This window comes from Anser brachyrhynchus, assembly GCF_964034855.1.
Source record: "Anser brachyrhynchus genome assembly, chromosome: 2".
NCBI classification, from domain to species: Eukaryota; Metazoa; Chordata; class Aves; order Anseriformes; family Anatidae; genus Anser; species Anser brachyrhynchus.
The window spans coordinates 120,687,133-120,709,361 of record NC_137695.1 but is presented as its reverse complement, the minus strand read 5'-3'; the positions used below and the strand labels follow the sequence as shown (position 1 = coordinate 120,709,361).

General features: G+C 37.8%; 2 protein-coding genes across 3 annotated transcripts in view; one reads left to right on the top strand and one right to left on the bottom strand.

Annotated features, from left to right (window-relative positions):
• The window catches only part of LOC308190160 (DGAT1/2-independent enzyme synthesizing storage lipids-like), a 36,457-nt gene extending 35,792 nt beyond the window's left edge, over positions 1–665 (top strand). For both annotated transcript variants that reach the window (XR_013946944.1, XR_013946945.1), the window contains exon 9: positions 463–665. The gene's annotated coding sequence lies outside the window, so the exon portion shown is untranslated. The remainder of the gene's footprint in view (positions 1–462) is intronic.
• A 1,325-nt stretch (positions 666–1,990) lies between these two features.
• XKR4 (XK related 4) overlaps positions 1,991–22,229 on the bottom strand; it is a 231,222-nt gene continuing 210,983 nt past the window's right edge. The window contains exon 3 of the mRNA XM_080581177.1: positions 1,991–15,046. Within this exon, the coding sequence (XP_080437303.1) occupies positions 14,100–15,046 (947 nt within the window). The 3' untranslated portion in view covers positions 1,991–14,099. The remainder of the gene's footprint in view (positions 15,047–22,229) is intronic.

The following is a 22,229-nucleotide window of genomic DNA, read 5'->3' as shown; positions in this document are numbered from 1 at the left end:
TACTCAGTTATATTTTTTTAGGGAGTGGGAAGAGGGGAGGGAGGGGGATTGTGGGAATCTCAGTTTCTCAGAGAAGGCAAGGCTTTATTGTTTTATGTAAACCTAAGCAGAAAAAGGTAGCCTAATTTTGGAGGGGAGAGAAGTGTTTTTCAGGCCTTCATAAAACCCAAGATGCTAAAAGGCACACCTTTGAAACAGCTGGAAAAATGTTTTTCCTCATGTGAAACAACAGTAAAGGCAATCCTTTGTTTTTCCCTCTGCATATCAATCTACGAAGGACAGAAAACTGCAACTGGCATCTTTGAGGACCGCATTGCACCAGCTAATAAACTTGTTTCTGTTCTTAGCACTAACCTCTAAGGACTAGGCATCCAGCTTGATGTTTCAGTGTTTTTGTATTTAATTCTTCATCTAATCCTTCACTGCTTTATAACTTTTATTCGCTGCCTTTCCTTTTCACAGTGGTAGGCTACAAACACCACCCACAAGTCTCAGCACTCGAAGGCAGCATCTGCGCCAGGAAGAGGCAGACCCTCTCCCCATCACCAGGTCAGCTGGGTCAGTGGCAGCCACTGGAGAAACTGGAATGAAAGAGGATCTGCCTGTACCTGCCTGACCCTACCCTCTTGTCGTTGAGGTGCCCCTGTCCCTGCCTTGTGGGATCCAGCACTGAAGTCTGAGTTGGGGTTGATCGGGATCCGAGTGCTAGATCAATTTTCACTGGTGCCAGTCGTGAAAGGTAGGACGCACAAGTGTTGGGAAGGGCTGGCGTGGCAGACTGGTGGGCGGACCAGGGGGACTCCTGCCTGAGCTTAAATTAAAATTTTGCCTCCCCAGCTTGTCACTTTTTCCCCTGCTGCCTGAAAGCCCAATGACTTAGGCTTTAGTGACATATGGATTTTTCTTGAAATTGAAACGTGTACTTTGAAGGATAGTTTTTTTCATATAAAATATTAAAATATTATTAATACCTTAATAAGACGTCTGAAAATTTAAACAGCTATTTAAATTTATTTTGGAACCCAGCCAGGTGTTTTGGACTCATCCAGTGACTCACGGAATTGGAAGACCTAGAAATGCTTTATTATTATTTCCAGTGGACTATTTTTTAATACAAAGCCTGATATTCCCTCCCCAGATATTTTCTTTGACTTAGCCTAATCAGAATTGCATGGACAATGACTGACACTTCACTTGGTAGTGGAGTACAAGTGAGCTGTAAAATAGTGACTGAAGAGATTCCTTAAAAATAAATGTCATCTGGATAGGCATTGTGAAATTTGAAAGCAAAATGCACACATGCTTACTCCTGGGGCTTACTGGAGTCTGTTAAAGGTGAAAGCATCTATTTGCTATGGAGGACCTTCTAGCAAGCCCTTTATGACTATAAACTGTCTATAATAAAGGCAAATCACAGTATAATGAATGCTCCTGTCCAATATGCTGGTGTAAGTGTGACTTATTGATATGTTCACCAGGCAGAATTTCTTTATCGGTCGTTTGAGAGTGCCTTTTGTTGTTGTTGTTTTATTTATTTATATTTTTGCTTAGCTGTAGACCATTCAAGAAGGTTTTGTAAGCACAACTGTACAACTGTTACCAAGTCTGAGTCTTTTAGGATCATTTGTCTCACATGAAATTGCTTTGCAAGGCTCACTAGTTTTACTAATGAGGGGTTGATGATCTGAAGAACAAACTTTGAGCTGTGTACCTTAAGAGATGAAAGGTGGAAGCATGTACAAATTAGTTAGCCTTATCTGACTGTACATTTTCATATAATGACTGGAGAGTACGCTCTTTAATTGCTACGGAGTTTATTAATGTTTTTTGTAAGAATCCATTTGGAATGTGTAGAGAGGAAAGGCTGTTCCGATGTGAATTAACTAACATTCTCCTCACACATAGCAAATTCCATAAGAACAATATACAATGAGGAAGAGCAATTAAAGATTTTGTTTGTTTGTTTGTTTTTTATGTGTGTGTGTATCAATTTCTTTTCTTTATTTTTTTTGGAGGGGGGGTTGTTGCTGATGTGTCTTTTGTTTTTTTTTTACGTATTTATTTATTTATTTTGAAATAAAACAAGATTGCAGAGAGCTGCACAAAGTTTTAAAGCACAACTGCACCCTGGAAAATTACTGTAAAATCAGCACATTAAGGAACTTTGTTTATTGCATCTCAGTGGTATCCATGTCCAATGCTTGCAGTGAGAAGGTGACTCTCACATTTGCTAATGCTCTGGGTCAAATCCAGAAGTCAGACTGGGCTTTGCATGGATCTGCAGCATGACAAACAATTGTTAAATTAGCATTTGATTAAAAATGCAGGTAATGAACATGGGAACAAGAAGAGAGCCAGCTTCCATTGCTGAGATAGCCTTATACATGGAAAGGCACCTGCAGGAAAATACAGTGATGCTCATTTGTTAGAATAAACATTAGCTTGTTAATAATACACAACTCAAAGAATAGACAGCAAAATATCTGTCCCATCATGTAGAACAAATTACACAGAGGACAGTTTGTGCCCTTGAGAATCAATTCCCATTGATTTAAAGGAACTGCAGTCCGGTTAAAGAAGAAACACAGTGGATCTGTTCTTGCTAGGAGATCTGTGCCTGCTAATCTAATGGGATCCCCAGTTCGTGGCTGTTCTGCCAGTATCTCAGAAACGAGGAATATTCAATTTCAGGTTATTATGGGCATATACCACAGCTTTTGGAATTATGAAGCAAGATGAGTCAAACAGCAAAATATGACAGCTATCTTTATTTTTTTTCCTGTTTTGCACTGGCTAAAATGAATTCAATATTTGCACGATTAACTTGCTTTTCCTTCTCTAATTATAGAGTTTATCTCAATAGCTAGGCATTACGCAAATGAATTTTTGTGTTTTGTACTACTACATGAGAAAAAAAATAATCTGTTTTATAACCTGAGTGTCATCTTCTCTCAGCAGTGGGGTTTGCATATGACATGCATAAGCATAGGAAGAAAATGGAAGCAAGGAAGAAAATCAGAACAATATCTAATACATCTTGCAAACTTGTTTAAGTGGATCTTTGAAGAAATCAGAACTGTTATGACACGCTACACTTACAGATCACGCGTGAAGCTTATGGATGCCTCCACAGTGATTTCTGTTGAGAGTCAGTGTGATACTGTTTCTACTTCTAAAAAAGCAAAAAATAATAACTTATAATACAGTTGAAAGTCCTTCAGCAGTGATTTCCATGATGAGCTGAGTGACAGAATACCTGAGCATGAAGAAATACCATGAGGGCTCACCTACTCTAAAGATTCACAGCTGTTCCCTAACTATAAGGCTTTTACCGTGTCATCTACTGGTTTCCATCTTTATTTTTCATCTGCTCTGCACCTTTACAAGTGCACACTCACCTCTCTCCCCACCACATTTGTGCTCCTGACCTGTACATGAATGAGCAAGTTGATGTGGGGAGTTACTGAGCTAAAGGAAGATGCACTTGTGAATCCACTATTAGCTTATGCATGTACTGCATTAGAAGCTGAGATCATGAAAAAATGTACAAGCACTTGAACAACACTGAGCATACAATATTCCATACACAGAAAACCCATCTTATGAGACTGTTTTATGTGATATGTTTTTTGTGGAAGCCATCTGAGATTTATCCTCTGTAAAGAACGATAAAAAGAAAAATTCTTTGACCTATAAGCTATTATAAAGATCTATGATCTCTAGATTTAACAATCATTGACATAACAACCATAAAAAATCCTTGTCTCTCAGGCCTTATTTTGAGACACTTTTTTATCTTATTGCTAATAAACATCTCCTGTCAATAGCAACAGTTATATCTATAAAGTGTCTTTTGCTGTCTCCCCGTATGTTACAGTTCGTAACATGCCTAGAGCTTTCTTAACCAACATCGTTACTAGAGAAAAGAGTAACTGCACCATAAAAAGTGTTTTGGCATTTGATTTTGTTTTTCCTGTTGAAAGACTCTGCTCCTCCCTTTATTCACGGAAACAACAGGAGCAGCTTTTCCACAGTGTTTCACAAACGCCTCTTAACCCTGACCAGAGGAATCACTTACTTCCTAGCTTTCAAGTCTTCTTGATCTCCCTGCTGAGGTTACCAGTGGATATGCTTCCACAATAAAAAAGTACATACTGATTAGTCATCAGCTAATGTACGCATGTGTGCGTCCTCTGCAGACATTAAGTTTTTTTTTCCCTTGTGCTTCACATCAAAGTAGCTAAAATCCACTTGTATGTTAAAGGCAATGAAGAAAAAAAAAAGTTTCTCCATTCATTCATCTGGTTTCTAGTGTCCTAGTGTTATATGTTTTTTTATATAGTCATTTATCCAGGAGGAACTGTTCCACAAGAGGTATGGTCATTTCAGAAATGAAACTGGGCTGCTGTTGGGCAGAATGACTCTTTGGTTGGTAAGGAAACAGGTGACCAGATGGGGAGTTGTCGATCCCCACCAACAGTACCTAGAGCTGTCTCAGCCCCAGCAATCCTCCTTAAATACAACTCCTGGCTCATCCAAGACAAATCAAATGGATGAATGATTCATTAGATGAACGATGAGAGCTTAGCTGGGATGAATGTTGCCTTTCTTGTAGATGTCCCTTTGCAGTGTGGGCACCACGCTACACGCAGCTAACCAGGGTTTTCTCCCCCCTCAGCTGATTAACATACGCTCATGGGAGCTTGATTACTATATTACAAGCCACAAATTTGCGAGATTAAAAATGTCTGTTGAATTAATTAACTGCAAATCAACCCAAGGAAAGCTTGACAAGTTCCAAGCTGTTCCAATAAAATGAAATAGGAGGAATCAATAGCAGCCACAAATATGTGACCATATGCTGGCACTGCGCAGCTATAACTGGTGGCAGTTTCTCTTTCTGCTGATAAGTGAAGGTTTCTCATTGTCTGTGCAGTGCTGTCTGAAGGCTAAACCCTGCCCAGAGCATTGTGGCAATCCCGCAGATGTCTTCCGTGAGGTATCTCCTCTGTGTGTCCCAAAGCAGGGATGCCGGAACGACGTTGGGGGAGATTAGTGGCCACTTCTGAACTCATCTGAGACAGCCACCATGGTTAGTTTTGTATCTGTCTATAAATCAGGTCCTGTGGGAAAGTTACAATCATTTCCAAGTGCTATGCTGAATGAGTGACAGAATACCTGAATGATGGTTGGGTCAGGAGTTAAGCTTCAATACAACCCGTGCTTTCATGAAGACCAATGAGCTATTTTTGTGTTCAGCAAGGGATTTGCAGAACTGGGGCTTTACACCTTTTTAAAGCTTAAAAAAATGTTTATGTGTATCACACAATTGAAAACAAAAGCCTTTGGTTAACTGGCTAGTAATCTTTTCCTCAGCTTTATAAAATGTTAAATTAATTCTTATCAAACATTAGTTAAGAAACAAGCTGGGATACACAGATAATAATGCAGAATGCATACTGAAAAAAAGCAACAGTAATTAGGATTTCAGAAATAGCTCTTGTGCATTCATGGTACAAAGTGACAGAGGTATTGTTATCATCAAATGCATGCATCTGAAATTTATCTTCAGTACATAATCCATGAACCAGCAAATCTGTCCTTCTGACAGCATGTATCAGGCAACTGTATGTATGCTGGCTAACAAACACTCTTCTCAGTGTTTTTAGTCAAATTCAAGTAAACCATGCTGATTTATTACAGGTTATTTCCTTGATAAATTACTGACATCAATAACACTGATACTCAGTGAAACAAATATAACCAACATTAAATGAAACAAAGGGTTAATCAGTCCCTTTGTCATTTGCCTACATGATTTTATTTTTCTCTACTGTGACAAATCCTTATTTATTTGATACAATTCTATTTTTTTTTTTTACTCTATTCTTTTACCAAAATATTTAAGATGATGAAACATAGCATTAGACCTTTTTCCTCCACAACTTTTCATTAAATTACTGACATAATGCATCTCAAAGTTGTTTTCAATATTGGCTGGAATGTGTTTTCCGATAATGTGCTTTTCCTTTTGCACTTATTACTTGATTACCCTTGATGATGGTGCTCCTGATGTTTTTTCTTTAGTTATAGAATTTAAATGAACTATATGATTCCTAGTAGAATCTCAGGACTCATTGTCACAACTATACACACAAATATATACATACATACATGACTATAAACACATATGTATATATATTGCATGTGTGTGTATATATACGTAAACACATCTGATACTGTAAATTCGCTCTCAAGTAAGAGCCATGATGGTACTATTTTTATTATGGGAAAAGCAAACACTGTAACAAAGAGTACTCTTTACAGCATGCTCCAAGCTGTGGACACTTATCTTACTACTTGTGTACGTCATACCCTGTGCAATTTGCACACTACTTCATTTCATACGTATTGTCCAGAGAAGCTGTGTCTACTCCACATGCATCCCTAAACTACATACAGCCAATTTGCCCTTTACTCTGCCCAAAGTGAACTTTGTTCTGCAAAAGACATGGGATCACAAGGAGAGTGCACCACGGGCTCGGGAAGCTACAGAGATGGCCACGTGGTGTAGCTCTGGTGCACACATGAAGTCTGCCTGAGCTTCCACAAGAAACCAGGTGAACGTGGCCAGGGTAGCAGACAGTGCATTAAGAGACCTGACTGAAGGCAGCGTGTATTGATTCAGGCTTTGTCACAGTGCTAACCATGTTCATACAGCTTTTGGTCAGGTTGGAAGGTGAGCAGAGGGATTTTGCATCTGCCCTGAATTTTTGCTGTGGCCATTACTCTGGCTGGACAGGTAATGGCACTGGACATGTGCAACAACTTCAGAGTCCTCCACACTAAGGGGACTGAATACATCAAAGCACTGGAAGTATGTCTACATTGCACAGCATAGCCTTTAAGTTTTCCACAAAGAGGGAGAACAGCCTCAACACAAGAGGGAGTGAGCATGCCCTTCTCCTCAGCAGTGCGCAGCCCTATAGCCTTCCCCTGAGAGATAGTAGATAGAGATAAGAATCATTGCTAGCTGAAGAGATAACTGAGCCTGGCTCTCCCCTCAGTCTCTACTTGCCCCAAGCCTACTGCAGGAAAAGCATTTGTGAGTATTTCTGTGCAAAGCTCCATCTCATAGCACCCCAGAGGACCCCTGCCCTTCAGGTATGACAGGCTTCAAGAATCAGCTCAAAGAATACCAGCTTGAAGGATACTGGTGGGCACAGGTGGGAGACAGGAGCTGAGCTGTGAAGACCAAGATGTTTCTGACCAAGGCCAGGAGCCAAATTTTAGGTGCGTGAACCTTCCACATGAAAAAATAAATAAATCAGGAGCTCTGGTTCTTGCAGTTTGGAGGATCACAGCATTAACTTGAGGCCGCTGATGTGCCTGCACTGACTCCTGGCGGTATGGCACAGCTATCTGCTCCCCGTGTGCTGTGGCTTCATCCAACCCATGCACGTGGTTTTCCTCTCTGTGGGCTCTTCGGTGCGTGAGGTTGGGGAAGGACTGAGGGACTACACCCAGCCCTTGCCACCAGAGGGCTCAAACACCCAAACACAGCCTGCGTCTTGCCCGAGCACTGCGCTACATCTCTGAGGGCTCTTCAGGACATTTGATTAGCAGCTTTTCTATGGTGAGGAAATCACACATGGGTGAATTGGATGTGGCCTTGCCTATAGAAGAACTGACTCCTCATGTAGAAAAGCTGATGGCATGCCTAGGGCTATGGCATGCCCAAAACTACAATCCAAAAGCAATTGCTTCCAAAGCTATATGAAATACAAGGCTGAAATCTACAGATAGAGATGTTTGTATCCATAGCAGTCATATCTTTGTTTCTACGAATGTAGCGTGTAGTTTCATTGACAAATCCATTGCATTTTTAAGCTTAACTATTCCTGGAAATGAGAGTTTTGGTTAGGTTTTAGTTTTTTGGTTGTTTTTATCTTACAGTGCCCTGCATGTAGAGGTTTAGATTTGACCTTAATCTTGGCTGGCCACTTATCTCCAATTTCTTGCAAATATCTATCAATTCATACAGCACCTATAACTCTATTGAAATTATATGCAAGCTCCTCTCTTACATCTGTAGCATATGCAAATCACCCGCTAAATGTGCTGAAGAGGGCTTTTTTCCCCCTGCATTTTGCGTATCTGTCCTATTTGCTCCAGGATTCAGAGTAGGCACATGGCTTACTAACGAGTGTATACGACTCTCTGCATAAGAATTAGATGCTAAGCACTCAGAACAAAATATAAGTACAGGAGCCAAGCTTATGTGTTTAGGAAAAGTTCCTTTTAATGAAGGTGCTGGTCAGTAGTTGGTTTGTATAAGGATCATTGGAAACAACTGTGGTTTCATAGGCATTTCTCAGTGTCCTTAAAAGGATCACGCAATGGCAACTCAGTCAAAATGGATATATTCATAAATGTTTGAACTAAGGAGGAGAAAAGAAGAAATGTTTTGATTCATGCTGCAGTAGCACTGCTTAGTGTACATGCAATTATTCACTTGTATTTTTTTCTCATGGTCATACCAGTGTGAAAGTGAAGAAATCCCACCAAACACCTGCAGTGAGGTCAGTATGGTAAAACAGGCTTACAGATGATCCCGGTGGACTGCTCACATGCTAAAAAAGTTTTGCAAGTGATCTGTAAATCAGCGACACTATTCCTCTAACCTTGTGTGAGCAAGACCTTGTGAGGTCATCCCCATCGCTCCCATTACGAAGTCTGCTCATACCAGATGTGAGAAATCATCTTGGATGCAGATCACTCAGCAATCTGAAGCCAAGTGGAAATGACGACTGAATGTATTTCAAAAAATCACTACGTGTGAATTGCAGTAATCTGATGCTTTTTTTTTTTTTTCATTCCCAGATTTAAAAGAATCTATTATAATTTTGAACTTTATCTGGTTTATCAGAGTAAAGAGGAATGGATTCAATGCTGTAATGAAAAGACCTAGCTCTATAAACAATCAAGGGAGGGTTTCATAACATAATGTCTCTGGTACATAAATGGCTGCTTGCCACTTACTCCATTTGGCTTTCTGCTGAGAGCACGGGCTTCATGCAAGCTAGTCTAATTGCTACAATTAGCAAAATTAAATGGCTTATTGTGTATTTAGACAATTCTTCCCACATTCTGCATTGTTACACTGCAGAATTAGTAATTACAGTGTTGAGCTTGTAAATTCATGGACACGTGTTGTGATTATTTTCATCACGCAACCTTTGTAGGGCCTCAACCTAACTACGCTTGTTTAGCTGGATGCACAAATGCAATTTAGTCTGCTTCCCACCACGCACAGGAGCAAGAGAGGCAGCAGTAGGACCGCAGCAACCTGCTGGGGTCTTTTCCTTGGCATTGTGCAGGCAGTGCAGGGGGTGCAGAGTTAAATCACAGCATCTCAGTCACTCTGGATTACACGACTTCAGGGGCTGAGCAGAAAAAGGACGGTGGTTTTGGGAGCTGAATCACTGGCAGAGCCAACTAAAACTCAGTACAGTGCCGTTTTTAAGGCTTCTAAGGAATTGTATGTTCAAGTCACAAATACTTAAAATTTTGTAATGTACTGTTCTAAAAATACAACAGGCTAGTTGTGGATATTTGCGGGCCAATAAAAAGTAAATGAACATGTTGGTTTTTAGAGTGATTGGGAGACCCTTTCCAAAAATAGCAGCAATTTCAGTTTGAACACCACCCATGAATTGCTCTTTTGGAGATATAATGATATATTGATGATATTATCATATATTAAAAAAAAAAAAGTGTTTAACAGTTCATATATTAAAAATCGCAGCTCCAAAACATTTTTAATTTTCCTCCTCTGCTTAAAACTTTACAAAATCAGGCAGCTGAGGCCTAACATTTAATTTTGGAAGGAAAATTTTCTCTAATCCCAGTGCTATAGAAATTAATTAATAGAAAATTTGTTGATTTGCCAATGACAATAGCATTTATATGCCATCAAGCCCAAATAACCCAAGCACAGAAACACTGTTCTAGCACAAGAAGCATATTTTGACTGACATAAACAAAAGTGGAAATTAGTTTTTTTTTCATTATTAAAACTGCATTAAAAAAAAGTATTGCACATATTTTCAAATAACTCTTTAAAAAAGATTATCTTAATATAGAACAAATAACACTTCTTTTAAAATAAGACAAAAAGTTTTCTTACATTTTCTTATATGTTTTCTAAATGAACATGGGTATGCATTATGTCTCCTTTACATAATTAGAGTAGCAACTACTACTTAAATTGCCTTTTATCTTTTTTTTTTCCTTTTTTTTTTTTTTTAGCATAAAAATTCACAGCTCTCAAAATTTTAGGACCAAGTCTTTAATCACATAAGTTACCTTCAGATTTGCTGGCAAAGTTTTTTGGTTCATTAGGACAATGCTTACTTGATATTTGCTTCTAACAAAGAGACGTGATTGCTTTTATTTACCAGAATGTAATTATGAACTTTTTAATTTTCCTGTTAATCTGTAATGGAATTTAAAAGACCTGATTTTTTTTTTCATTATTTCAAAAACAGAAGTTAATTTTTATTATTTTTTTTTTGCTATTGCTGTCTTAATTGAACTTTATTGATAGACCTTAAAATTGTCTGCGTTAAAAAGAATAGTGCATATTGGTTATTAACTGTCCATAAGGCCATCATGGGATTTCAGTGTGGACTATGTTTAATCTTGGCAAGCTCTATAAAAATTCTTACAGCCTTTAAGGTTACTGTTCACAGCAAAGCAAATTAGGAAACTATCCACATAGTCATCTGAGCATTAAGATTACAATGGCCGTCCTGTTCTCAGCGCAAGTATCACTGGCATTACGAACATAACATAGCAAGATTTTGGAGAACAGATTTTTGACTCTGTATAAAATGACTTCTCCCCCTTGCAGACTGCATTCAGAAGACAAGCTGTGTATGTGTACTGCCACTGTGCATGCATACTGCCACTGTGCATGCATACTGCCACTGTGTATATGTACTGCCACGTGCGGCGCTGTGCACTCAGAACCTGCAGTAGTTTGCTTGAGATAAATTTACAAGCATTACTAAAAAAATAAAAAAAATATAAAATGATGGCAGGGTAAGGAAAGTAAATGGTAGATATTAACAAACAAATGAACCAATAATGCCTTTGTGTCCTTCCTTCCAAAACCAAATGAGAGAAAATCAAACAAAAACATCACAAACCTTCAGAAACCGTGCAGTGCAAGCACTGTTCCAGACTGTAACCCTTTAAATTCGGCATTAAGCAATGTTTCTTCAGTTCTGTTAGCCCCAACCAAAGAGCTTACAGCTCCAAGGAACAGTGAGACAGGATGAGAAGGACATCAGAAGAGGACAAGGCTTGCTGGTAGCTGTGATGTTGCCCCTCTCCCCAGGAGGTACCACAGGGACACAAGAGCCCATGTGGAGTGAGAGCACTGCCCATGGTGCCTCACTCATGTTCGCATTCCTAATTACTAAAGAAGTAGCAAACTTATAGAATGGTTTCCAAAAGAAACCCTCACATCTTGGATTACAAAGCCTACAATTTGCCTTGTTTGCAAAGGAAAACGGCAATTTCTTTGTGCGACCCAGCATTGGATTCTGGAGTGAAGGTTCTACCGAATTTGTCTGGACAAAGGGTTTTCTCCCCAAATCTTTTTTTAACAATCCTTGCAGTGGTATATTATTATTTTTTTTTGTCAAAACACAAGAGCTTTTCTCTGTACAATCAAACACATCTGCATGGTGAGAAGGGCAATCACTTTGTACAAAGCTTTGGGTTTGAACTATCAAAGAATTATTTTATTTAAATGTGATTATAGAGGCAGCTGGCCACTGCTTAATTCGAAAATACCTAAGAAACCCTTCAAAGATGGGTGTTTTCTGATCTGCACAAAGTTCCTTCAGGCTTGCAGATTTCTGCACTTCTACAGATGTTTTGTTTTGAAGAACTCGCCCCAGCAAAGACCAACAGATACTGAACATTTCACTAATAAAAAAAGTCAACATTAAAAATGGCTAATTGAACGCATACAAATAAACAAAGGTGTGTAACCTCTGCTCTTTCATAGTACAAATATTAATAACAGGAAAGACTGAAATTTACCCAGCAGCATATACAGCAGTGACTACACTGAATATACCTGACAGTGAAGATTAAAATACCAACCATCAGGTCTTCTCCATCCTGACAATGCCATTTAAAACAGTAACTCTTCAGTTCTGCTTCGATTTCCTAAAACGGATGGAAATAGTTATAGCAAATTGTTTCTTATGGAATTGCTTGGTGTCTTTACAAGCCACTTTCATTAGAAGCAGGATCCACAGTTTATGGAGTTTTCTAAAAGTACCCATGTAGGCTTTCATATGGCATTACACTGCAAAACAAATCCATAATGTGAAAACCAGGTTTGTATCAACCTGCAGAAGCTAGTTGATAAAATTCATGGACCAATTCTTAAAATCTAAGCTATAAAGAGAATGAAATGTATTAAAAGATTTGAGGTTTATAAAAAGTAACCTTTTTATATCATATTTTTACTTTACAAAAATATTGAAATAATTCATGAGTTTTTCACTCTGCACCAGCTTTAAAAAAAATACTATCAAATTTTGACTTGCACCTTTAATGCATCTGAAAGCACCATCAGGGGATACTTTTAACATAAAGGATACCATTGACTAGATTTAGGGAGGTATTTAAAACCCAAAAGCTTGCAGCAAAAGCACTCTATTACAAGAGATTCAATGTAATTTTTAGACATATCTGGAAACAAGTCTTGAACAGGCAGAAGAGGGTCTTCCACATAGCTTGGTTATATTATACTTCACTGAATATACTTACTAAGAGGTGGCTGAAAGCCTTTAAAAGACATCACTTTCACCTTGGGTGGGAATAAACAGAGCTGTCTCTACACGTTGAGAACTGGATCTCTCTTTCCTGCTTCTTGGTCTCGTAGGGCTCGTGCCACTTGTTATCTGTCCCTCAGGCAATATCAGTCTTGCAGTTATACAATGTTTGGCACTAGAAGGGTATGGCATGTCACAGTCTCTTGTCACCCCTGCATACATTCACACACTGAATCATGCATTCACAGTCTTGAAACAGAAAGAAGTTTCAGTGTGTTCATCTCCTTGTGGTTTCTTCCGAAATATCTGAATGGGGTCCTTCAAAAAGTTTAGAATATGAAAACTATACTTCCCTGTTCTTTTACATATATATATTTTTTTTTGCAAATTGAACACTGAATCATGATTATCATTTAATTTACGTCACTACGTGCTAGAGCTCCTTATTTCTCCTGAAAACCATAAGTGAGCTGCATAGGATTTCTGTTAAAAGCAAGATAAAGAACTTAAATTGCAGTTAGAAAGACTTTGATATTCCACAGAAAACAAACAGTTCTGGTGGTGTCAATGTTTATGAGCTAATTAATCAGAATTTAGTTTATTTTCCATTTATAACCTTACAAAGATGATGATGTATCTTTTTAATTAAGAACTATTTTGCAAACCTATTATAACCTGAATAGTGTATTTATGGGATGTTGAAGACTATTATGCTCCTATTTTTTCGCAGAAACCAGTTTTAATGACAGCAACATTGCGTGCTACAGTTTTGTTATTTTTGAAAAGTGTTTGTTTATTTGTTTGTTTGTTTTTGCCACTGATTATGCAAATATCAATAATTCATTTCTAAAATAAAATGCACTACTGGCTAAAGTTGAAAGCTCTGGTCAGAGCCTCCCTACTGGTTTGCTTGTAAGTACTGTGCAGTCAGAGTTTCATAGCAGCAATGACTCATGGGTGAGTTTTCTCAGCTGGAATAACCAATCTCTATGTGCGGGTCAGTGTTTTTTGTTTGTTTGTTTGTTTTTTGAGGCTTTCAGGTGATGCTGCTGTACCAGTGTTCTGCAGACAGACTGCACACAGTGGATCAAATGATAATCATGATGGTAGCCAGACTAAGAACACTACAGCTTGCTGCTCTACTTGTAGTATGCAGTTTAGTTATCCCTACAGCCCTACCGTCAACCCTTAACTGGGACTGTAATGCCAGAGCTTCTTCAAGCTGTGTTTTTGTTTCATTTATAATGTGGTTTCATATTCCAAGCGCTCCTGGATGAGGGCATCATCTTTATACTGTAGCCGTGGAGGAGCAGGGGAACATTCAAATGCTAAGATCGCCTTCCTCAGGCTTCTGTCCAACACGTGTCTCTCCCAGGCTGGGTACCTGTTCCTGAACAGGTCGATTTTAATGACCGACTCCTCAATCCTTGGTGGCCGGGATGAAGGTGTGGACGGTGCAGTGGGTCTCACCTGAAACACAGGCACACACCCATCCCGCTCTGCAAATTTTTGATCCCGCTCGCTTGTGACACTCCGGTTGTTGGAGATGGACCGAAGAGTGTTTGTTGCCACTTCTGTGGGTAGGGTGAAGGCAGCTGCAGGGTCCTCGCAAGCACAGCTTGGCGACTGCCCAAACCTTGGTCCGTTGGGATGAAAGAAGGCATAGTACATTAGCATAAAAACAATGCCTGTTAAAAAGCTGCTGAACACTACGCACAGTGCTGGTATGGCAAATGCATCAGAGATTGGTGGAGCCTTGTACAGATACCAGAGAGCACTCAAGGCGGTGTTTTCCAAAAGGATCACAAAATAGTAAATGAAAAGCCTACAGCGTGTCCTTCCTTCCTTGACATTGAACCAGCTGAAGATATAGATTATCCCAACAACCATGTCGAATACTATCTCCTCCCATTTGGTGATGCAAAACTCTGTCTCGCAGTGGACGATCCAGAAGGTCATGATGCACCAGTGGAGCACGATGAAGATCCCAAAGTACAGCTGGAAAACCGAGGCAAACAGAGCAAAAGTAATGACCCTTGCTGCAATGGTGAAGAAATGCCAGCAAAACTGGATTATAACAGCCATATAACTGATGGGTTTCTTGTCATCACGGGAGTCGCGGAGAGCCTTCTGGTAGGAAGCCAAAGCCCAAGCCAGGGATACAAGAGAAGCTGCAGCAGTAAGACCTAGGAGGAAACAGGAAATGCAGTTAAGGCATAATGAGTATGTCAGCACTTGGTTGAAACCAGTGACATCCTTGCGGGTTTAAATGCACTCTTTGCTACTCAGGTTGTAAAATCTCTTCCTTCTCCTTTAGCTCAGCCAGAAATGAGAAGTGGACCTCTATTACTGAGATTTCATTGCCCTTACAAGCACACTGGCATGTCAGATACACACAAACATGAGCGGCTAGCAAACTATACTCTGAAATGCTTCCTTGGCAATTTTATGTTTGAAACAAATTCATTAATTCACAATTTTGAGCAAGTCAGAAATGGGTAACTCTGTCAACTGTGCGATTTAACAGAATCTGCTATGGTTATTGTATTAAAGAATATGATTACCTTGATTTTAGTAAGTCATTAAAGAAGTTCCATATAAAGCAACTACTTTCTAACTAATTATTAATCATTAATTACTTTTTAATTACAGTTCCATATACAGTACACTAAATCAATAAAAATGTAAGCATATATCTAAATCTTACTTAAATTAACTTAACTCCTGTTATATCAAAGTTTTTTTTTATTACCTTACTTTTGCTGAGGGAAAAAAACCACGCCTATTTTGATATTTTCACCACTTTTTAACAGAATCTTAATACGTAGAAAATGTCAACACTTCATTTTCTTCCAATTGGAGGTTAAATTAATTTTAGAAATGTTGGAATTTTCTACTGAATTAAAATTCTGAGTACAGATTTAATTAGTAAAGAGTTATGAATTAATGTTCATATAGCCCTTGTATCGCCCATATATCACAGAATTGCCTATTTATAAGGCCCTGGATTAAAACGTTTCTGAAATGCCTATCAAATATTTTTTATAAAAAGTATTCAATACAAAAATATTCCTCATGAGATTTTCAATCTTATTTTCATAATAATAACTCCTATTCACTTGAAAATACAAAAATAGTGAAAAATTTATTTTTACAAAAACCTTTCTGTACTTATTTTGGGTGTGTACTATTCATTCTTCCTAAAGTGAGTTTGACTGCTGTTGGTAAGTAAAAAAAAAAAAAAAATTGGTTTGCAACTGAATCTAATTTTTAAACTAATCTCTTACTTACATTCACAAGTGACAATTCCATAACCAAAAATACACATTACGTTCCCATTTAAGTGGTGATACAGTTCTAAAAATTATTCTACTGCTTAACTCATATAGCATTCTGTTGAAAGGAATAATTCTTCTTTACTAGATTATTATTTTTTATTTACTTAGGACCTGTATGAATGCTTTGGATGGAAATGAAAATTCAACCAAAATGCAGAAACTCAGCCTTTGAAATGTATTTATTATTCAAATAAAATTTTGATGAATATGCTGTATACGGAGAAAAAATGTATCAAGCTTATTTTATACTTAAAACTGGTTTATTAACAGAGCAAATTTTATAAACAGTTAATGAATGAATTCATAGACCATAAAAGATAATGACATTTCAGCTTACTTGATTTCTAAGTAGTTCCTTAACTTTGAGCTAATTAGTGAAGTAAATAAAACTGAAATGAAGAAAACATTTCTTTTGTCTGCTGTTAAAAGCTGTTTAATCATTTCAACAACCTTTGGATGTGTATGCATAGTAGTTTTCTTCCTTCTCCAATAGCTTTCTTTAGCAACTAACTATCAAGAATATAATACTTAAATATTATAAATTTTATGCATATTTTATAAATAAATAGTAAACTTAAACCCACATATATATTACCCTTCACTTCTGAAAAAAATAAAAATAAACCAGAAAAATGTAGATTATGGAAATGATGCCTGATTCTGAAGGAAAAAAAAAAAAAGTTTATTTATTTAAGCTATCCACCTGGCTTAATCCAGTAAGATTTTGCTCAGTAAGTAGTATGCAGGGGTTCATTGCTTTCAAGATGAATTGCTTTTGCCAATGTTTCTCCCTCAGTCACTGGCAGGGCGCTAATTATGTTGTGAGCTCCTATGAATCCATGAATTTAAAAAGCCTTTTTAAAAAAATAAGATTATAAAAATGTAAGCAGTACTACAAAACATACTTAGGATTCCATAAAACATCATCATTCTTCTTCCTACATAGATGTCTGTATGCCAAAACACTAACATTACTTCTGGAATCCTCCTTCACACCAAGAATAAGCAATCAACGAGTAAGACAGGAAGGAGACATGGTATAAATTGTACTTTCATTTCCGATGTGTACATTTGCTTTTCATGCTGGGCTGCCTTTCAGTGACCATTATCTCTGGAGACAACATTAACACCTGAAAATGTAGATTCTTGTTTTCCTGTAGGAATGCTTTAAGTATTTCTGAAAAAACACAGTTCATTTCCCTTATGAAATTAAAAGTTTGGAAAAGTAGATAAATAGGATAAAGGATAAGAGAATCTTTCAATACAATTGAACCAGTCTGAGCAAGAGCTCAACAACAGCATTATCAGCACAGAAAATAATAATGTGAGAGAGAAATCCATACATTTTCTTTGCAAATCTAACTGTAATGACCTCACACGCTCCCCCAGAGGTTAGTACAGATATCATCAGTTTTGCATTAGGAGGTGTAAAATCATTAATGCGCACAGAATGTTCCAGATAAAATGTTAAAATTCATAGGAATTTCCAGTGTTCTAGTGCTAATTAATTCACAGTCATTTTCTGTGACAGAAAGAGGCAAGTACAATAGCAAGGTAAGTCAGTTATTTAAATAGTCATTAATAGGGAAACATCTTTGGCTTTTACAGAACAAACTCAGGGATACTGACATAATACAGGAGGGAAATGGTGACAAGGGAATGCACAAAAAGAAAGAAATACAGCTTAAAGTATTATGTGTCTACTCTTGCGCTATTGTGTTAATGGTGTTAGAGATATAGAGTTAAGATAAGAATAAATGCTTCATAGGCACCATCCATTTTTCTTTATTGATGAGACCAAGCACTAAATAATTATTAAAATTTTATAATATTAATAATGAGAAAAATAATTTAAAAATAAGGCACCATTGCTAATAAATAAATTTAATAATATAAACGATTCAGTAGGAATGGTTAGCAATAAACTGAATTACTGTAGAACTGAATGGATAATTAATTAATTATAACATATCAATGCCTTTTTAAGCATGTGTTCATAGAAATCTCCCTGTCCATATTTCAAAATAATTACTATCAAAACAAAACTTTAAAGGCACTAAAATGGCATCAGGAAAAAAGGACAGGATTTTCAATAGTTGTAAGGGAAGACAAATAATTTGTGACAAAGGAGACGGTTTAACTTCAGCAGTTGGGAACGCTTAGTTGCCATTCAGAAATGAGCAGACAAGACTGGAGTCAGCTTTGTGGAGTCCAAGTTCATAAAGAACAAGCACCAGATTTCCTTTCAAGCTCAGCGGTGACTCTTCAGGCACCAGCGCAGCTTTCTGGTGTCTTTCACAGTCTCATATTTCAGAGTCTTGTATTAAGGGTCTTAATTTTGGAAATCAAGATTAACTATCCATTCTCAGTGAATATATACTCAAAAAGTATATACTCAACCATTACAGACTATTAAAAGTCCGGGAAAACACAAATTCCTAAACTGGCCTTGTGAAACATTGAACCTTCAATTTGTTTCCACAGGATGTGATTTGATCTCTTTAGTTCTGCCCTGAAGAGGAAAGAAACACTGGCTTTGAACAGGAAAAAGTTTACTTCAAACACTACATGAGGCAAGTGATGCTTCTGTTTGTTTCTAAAATGTACACCTGAAAAAATATGAATAACAACTAATTGAGAGAGTACCTACTTTGTAGTTTAGCCTACAGACAATAGTCTCAATAGTGGGAATAGCCAGTAAAACATTGTATTAGCACAACTTTCTGTTAGGAATCAGTTAGAATTTGTTCTGAGTGAAAAAGGCAATTTAATATATATATTTTTTCTTTTTTCTTTTTTCTTTTTTTTTCTTTTTTCTTTTTTCTTTCTTTTTTCTTTTTCTTTTTCTTTTTTTTTTTTTTTCTGTTAACAGTTTAGCATTACTTAATTGTATTAACTGTATGAAGGAATGACAACTTCACAATCACAAATGACTTTCAGATGTCCTTGAGGTAATGCACTTCCTATTTGGAAACGCAGAGCAGAATTGCCTTGATTGAACAATAACGTCTTTCCCTGGAAATAAGTCATTTCTCCATATGAGAGAAGTTCTTTCATTTTGAGAGTGTAGCATGTATGTATTGGTACTGTAAATATAATTCATAATAAACCACAACAAACTACAGCTCATTAAAGAGAAGATAAAAGCCACTAACATGACTTTCACAAGTGAAAGCAAACAAAGGGAAAAGAGAATGTATACAGAGCTGGATACATTTACAAATGTGATATTATTTCAGGGAAACAAGCTCAAATAGCTACAGGAGTGCTAATGAAGTTCTCCTCAATGGTATTTGTGAGAAATCTGACTGAAATGTTTTGTTCAAGAGTAATCCAAATAGAATTGCTCATAACAGATAGGGCTTTCCATGCTACATCTCTGCTTGACAATCACAACTTAATTGTATCCTGCTGACACCTCTGCCTTTGCATTATAGCTCTTCCAAACATGTAAAATTTATTTAACTTTGAGGAGAGCAATTCAATATCTAAGCAGCATATACAATTTACTGGTTTGTATTTTCCTTCTGCTCCCACAATATAATCCTGCGACTTGAGTATAAATGAAAAAATCTGTCTCATTCTCATGTCAATTTTATCTTATTCCTGATTGGTATTTGAGTGCCTTTGAAAACTAACTCAGATTCACAAACTACTTTTAATCTAATCACATTGGTCCATAAAGTCTCTATACAATAAGCAAAGAATACCTCAGGTCAGCTGAAAACACTACAAGTTAATGAATTGATTAGAGAAAGTGCTCCTTGACATAAAATCTGATTTCAGAAATCTAATGCTTGCCTTTGCTTCCCTCTCTGCTTCATCCTCCTTTTTAAACTTGTACTCATTGTGCCATTTCCAAGAGTAAATTCATGCTAAAAGCAGGAATAACAAGCACAGCAGGACATCTGGGAATGACAACTTTGCCTGGGATCTGGAACTCTGAAATATTTTTAAAGGAAACCTATTTTTATGAGCCTCCTACCCAGTTGGAGAAGTGACAATATATGCAACCAAGCTTCCAGGTGCTTCGCTGAAACAAAGCCAAGAATCTCTAACACTCATAGTTCGCCTTCAGGCCCTAATCCTGTAGGAAACAGTATATCACAACTACTCCCCTCCAGCTTCAGAAAATGATTTGCTATATTTACACAGCCTTTACAAGGCTGTTCTGTGAGTACTTGTGGAGGCCTTGCAGACAGCCCAACAATAGTCTATGGGTTTCTGCACTAATTCTTTTATTGCCATGCACCAACATGGCAAGGTACAACATGGTATATATACTGTACAGCCACACGTGGTTTAGTAGTCAGGTCACTTTGCATGCTCCAGGGGCAGTTTTTGGCCATGTCTGCGACTGTGTGTCCAGGTTCTCAGTGTGTGTTTCGCGCTTACGGGTCTCATTCTCTGACCAAGACTGTGGGATGAAACCTACAGATGAAACTCTACTATTATCTGAAGGGATAACAATCCAAACTCTTGCCCTCAACTGGGTTATTTTTTCCCTTGGTGACTGCAGGTGTGGGGTATTAGGGTAAGACACAGCACTGTCCTGAAGCATCCATACTGGGATCCATTCGCACAGCCTCAAGAGCCTGTGCTGTGGACTAACTAAAGAAGGTCACTGAAAATCAGCTCTGCCTGTCTCCAGATGGCTTTCTGTAGCAGACCAGGCTTCATGGCTAGGAACATTTCATGTACAAGGATCCTTGCTGACACAGTCTTTGCCAGCACATTTTTTTTTTTTTTCAGAAGAGGGAAATACCACTAGCTTAATATCTGCAGCCAGGTCTAACCCCCTAAATATGCAGGATGGTGATCTTAACCTACCGGCCTGTAATCTAAGGCTTTGTGGCTTTGTTGTCATGAACAGGTTCCAGGGTTATTCTGCATAAGCGTGTTGGTAAGATAATCCTATTACTTTCCCACACTAGCAAGTTAGTCTTATATTAGCTGTCTTTGCTTATAGTCTTTCTGTGCAATTGAAACAAAATGCTTGAGGTCAGAAAAGGATTTTTTTTCTTTTTTTTTTTTTTTTCCTTACTTGCCACTGATGGTGTCCAGACAGAAGAGGCACCTTACGGAAATACTCTATTTCTATAGTTTTGTTTAGACCATTCACTACCTACAAACGTGGCAGTGAAAGTTTTCGAGGGCGAGTCTCCCGTAGTTCCCACTTCCAGTGTTTGTCAGTGGTTACAATTATAACTGAGGATGTTCAAGGTAATATAGAGGGTTTCATCATTTCACTTTCCAACATATGCTTTAACTTTCTCCTGCTGCATACTGGGATGGGGTAATGCAGTGTGGGGGATGACAGGAACACTTCCCCATTGAGATGTAAATGGGATTTATGCTTCATAGTACTTCTCTTAGCATGCTCAGTAAAGCTTAGAGAACGTTAGCATATATAAGAATAGCTTTTCCCATGCAGCTGCTTTCTACAGATACTTCCTGATGAGACAACTTCCAGCTCTTTCTTTAATTTATCTCTCCACAGCAACTCATCTTTGCCCTGGAAGCCTAGGAACATTATATATATTAAATCAATTACAGTCAATCTTACTCATTCAACAGACTCCTAATCTTTTTCCAGTGGTGATTCAGATTCAGTGTGCAAGACCAAGGTCAACTGCCAAAAGGTTAGCTTATTGTGCATGCCTTTAGCAGAACCTTGGGGTCTGTACCAGACACCTGCCTAATGGTTTGGCTCTGGCTGCACTCAAGGTCATGTCCGCCTTAGCAAATCTAACTGTTAGATATACTGTTGAGATACTTCTGCTGATCAGCAATCCTGATCATAACTTTAAACAGGCCCAAAGGCATACCTGAATGGTGATCATAATTTCATTTCAAGTTAATATGAACAAGTCTCCCTTTGCCTCTCCCCCAGTTCCAAACTATGGCTTTTACATGAATTTTGTTGTTATTATCTCAGAAGTTATTTTGGAAACTATGAATAAAATCTACTATAGGTAAAAAATAATAAAAATGCAACAACTCAACTTAGCATGCAGCGACGACAGGGACT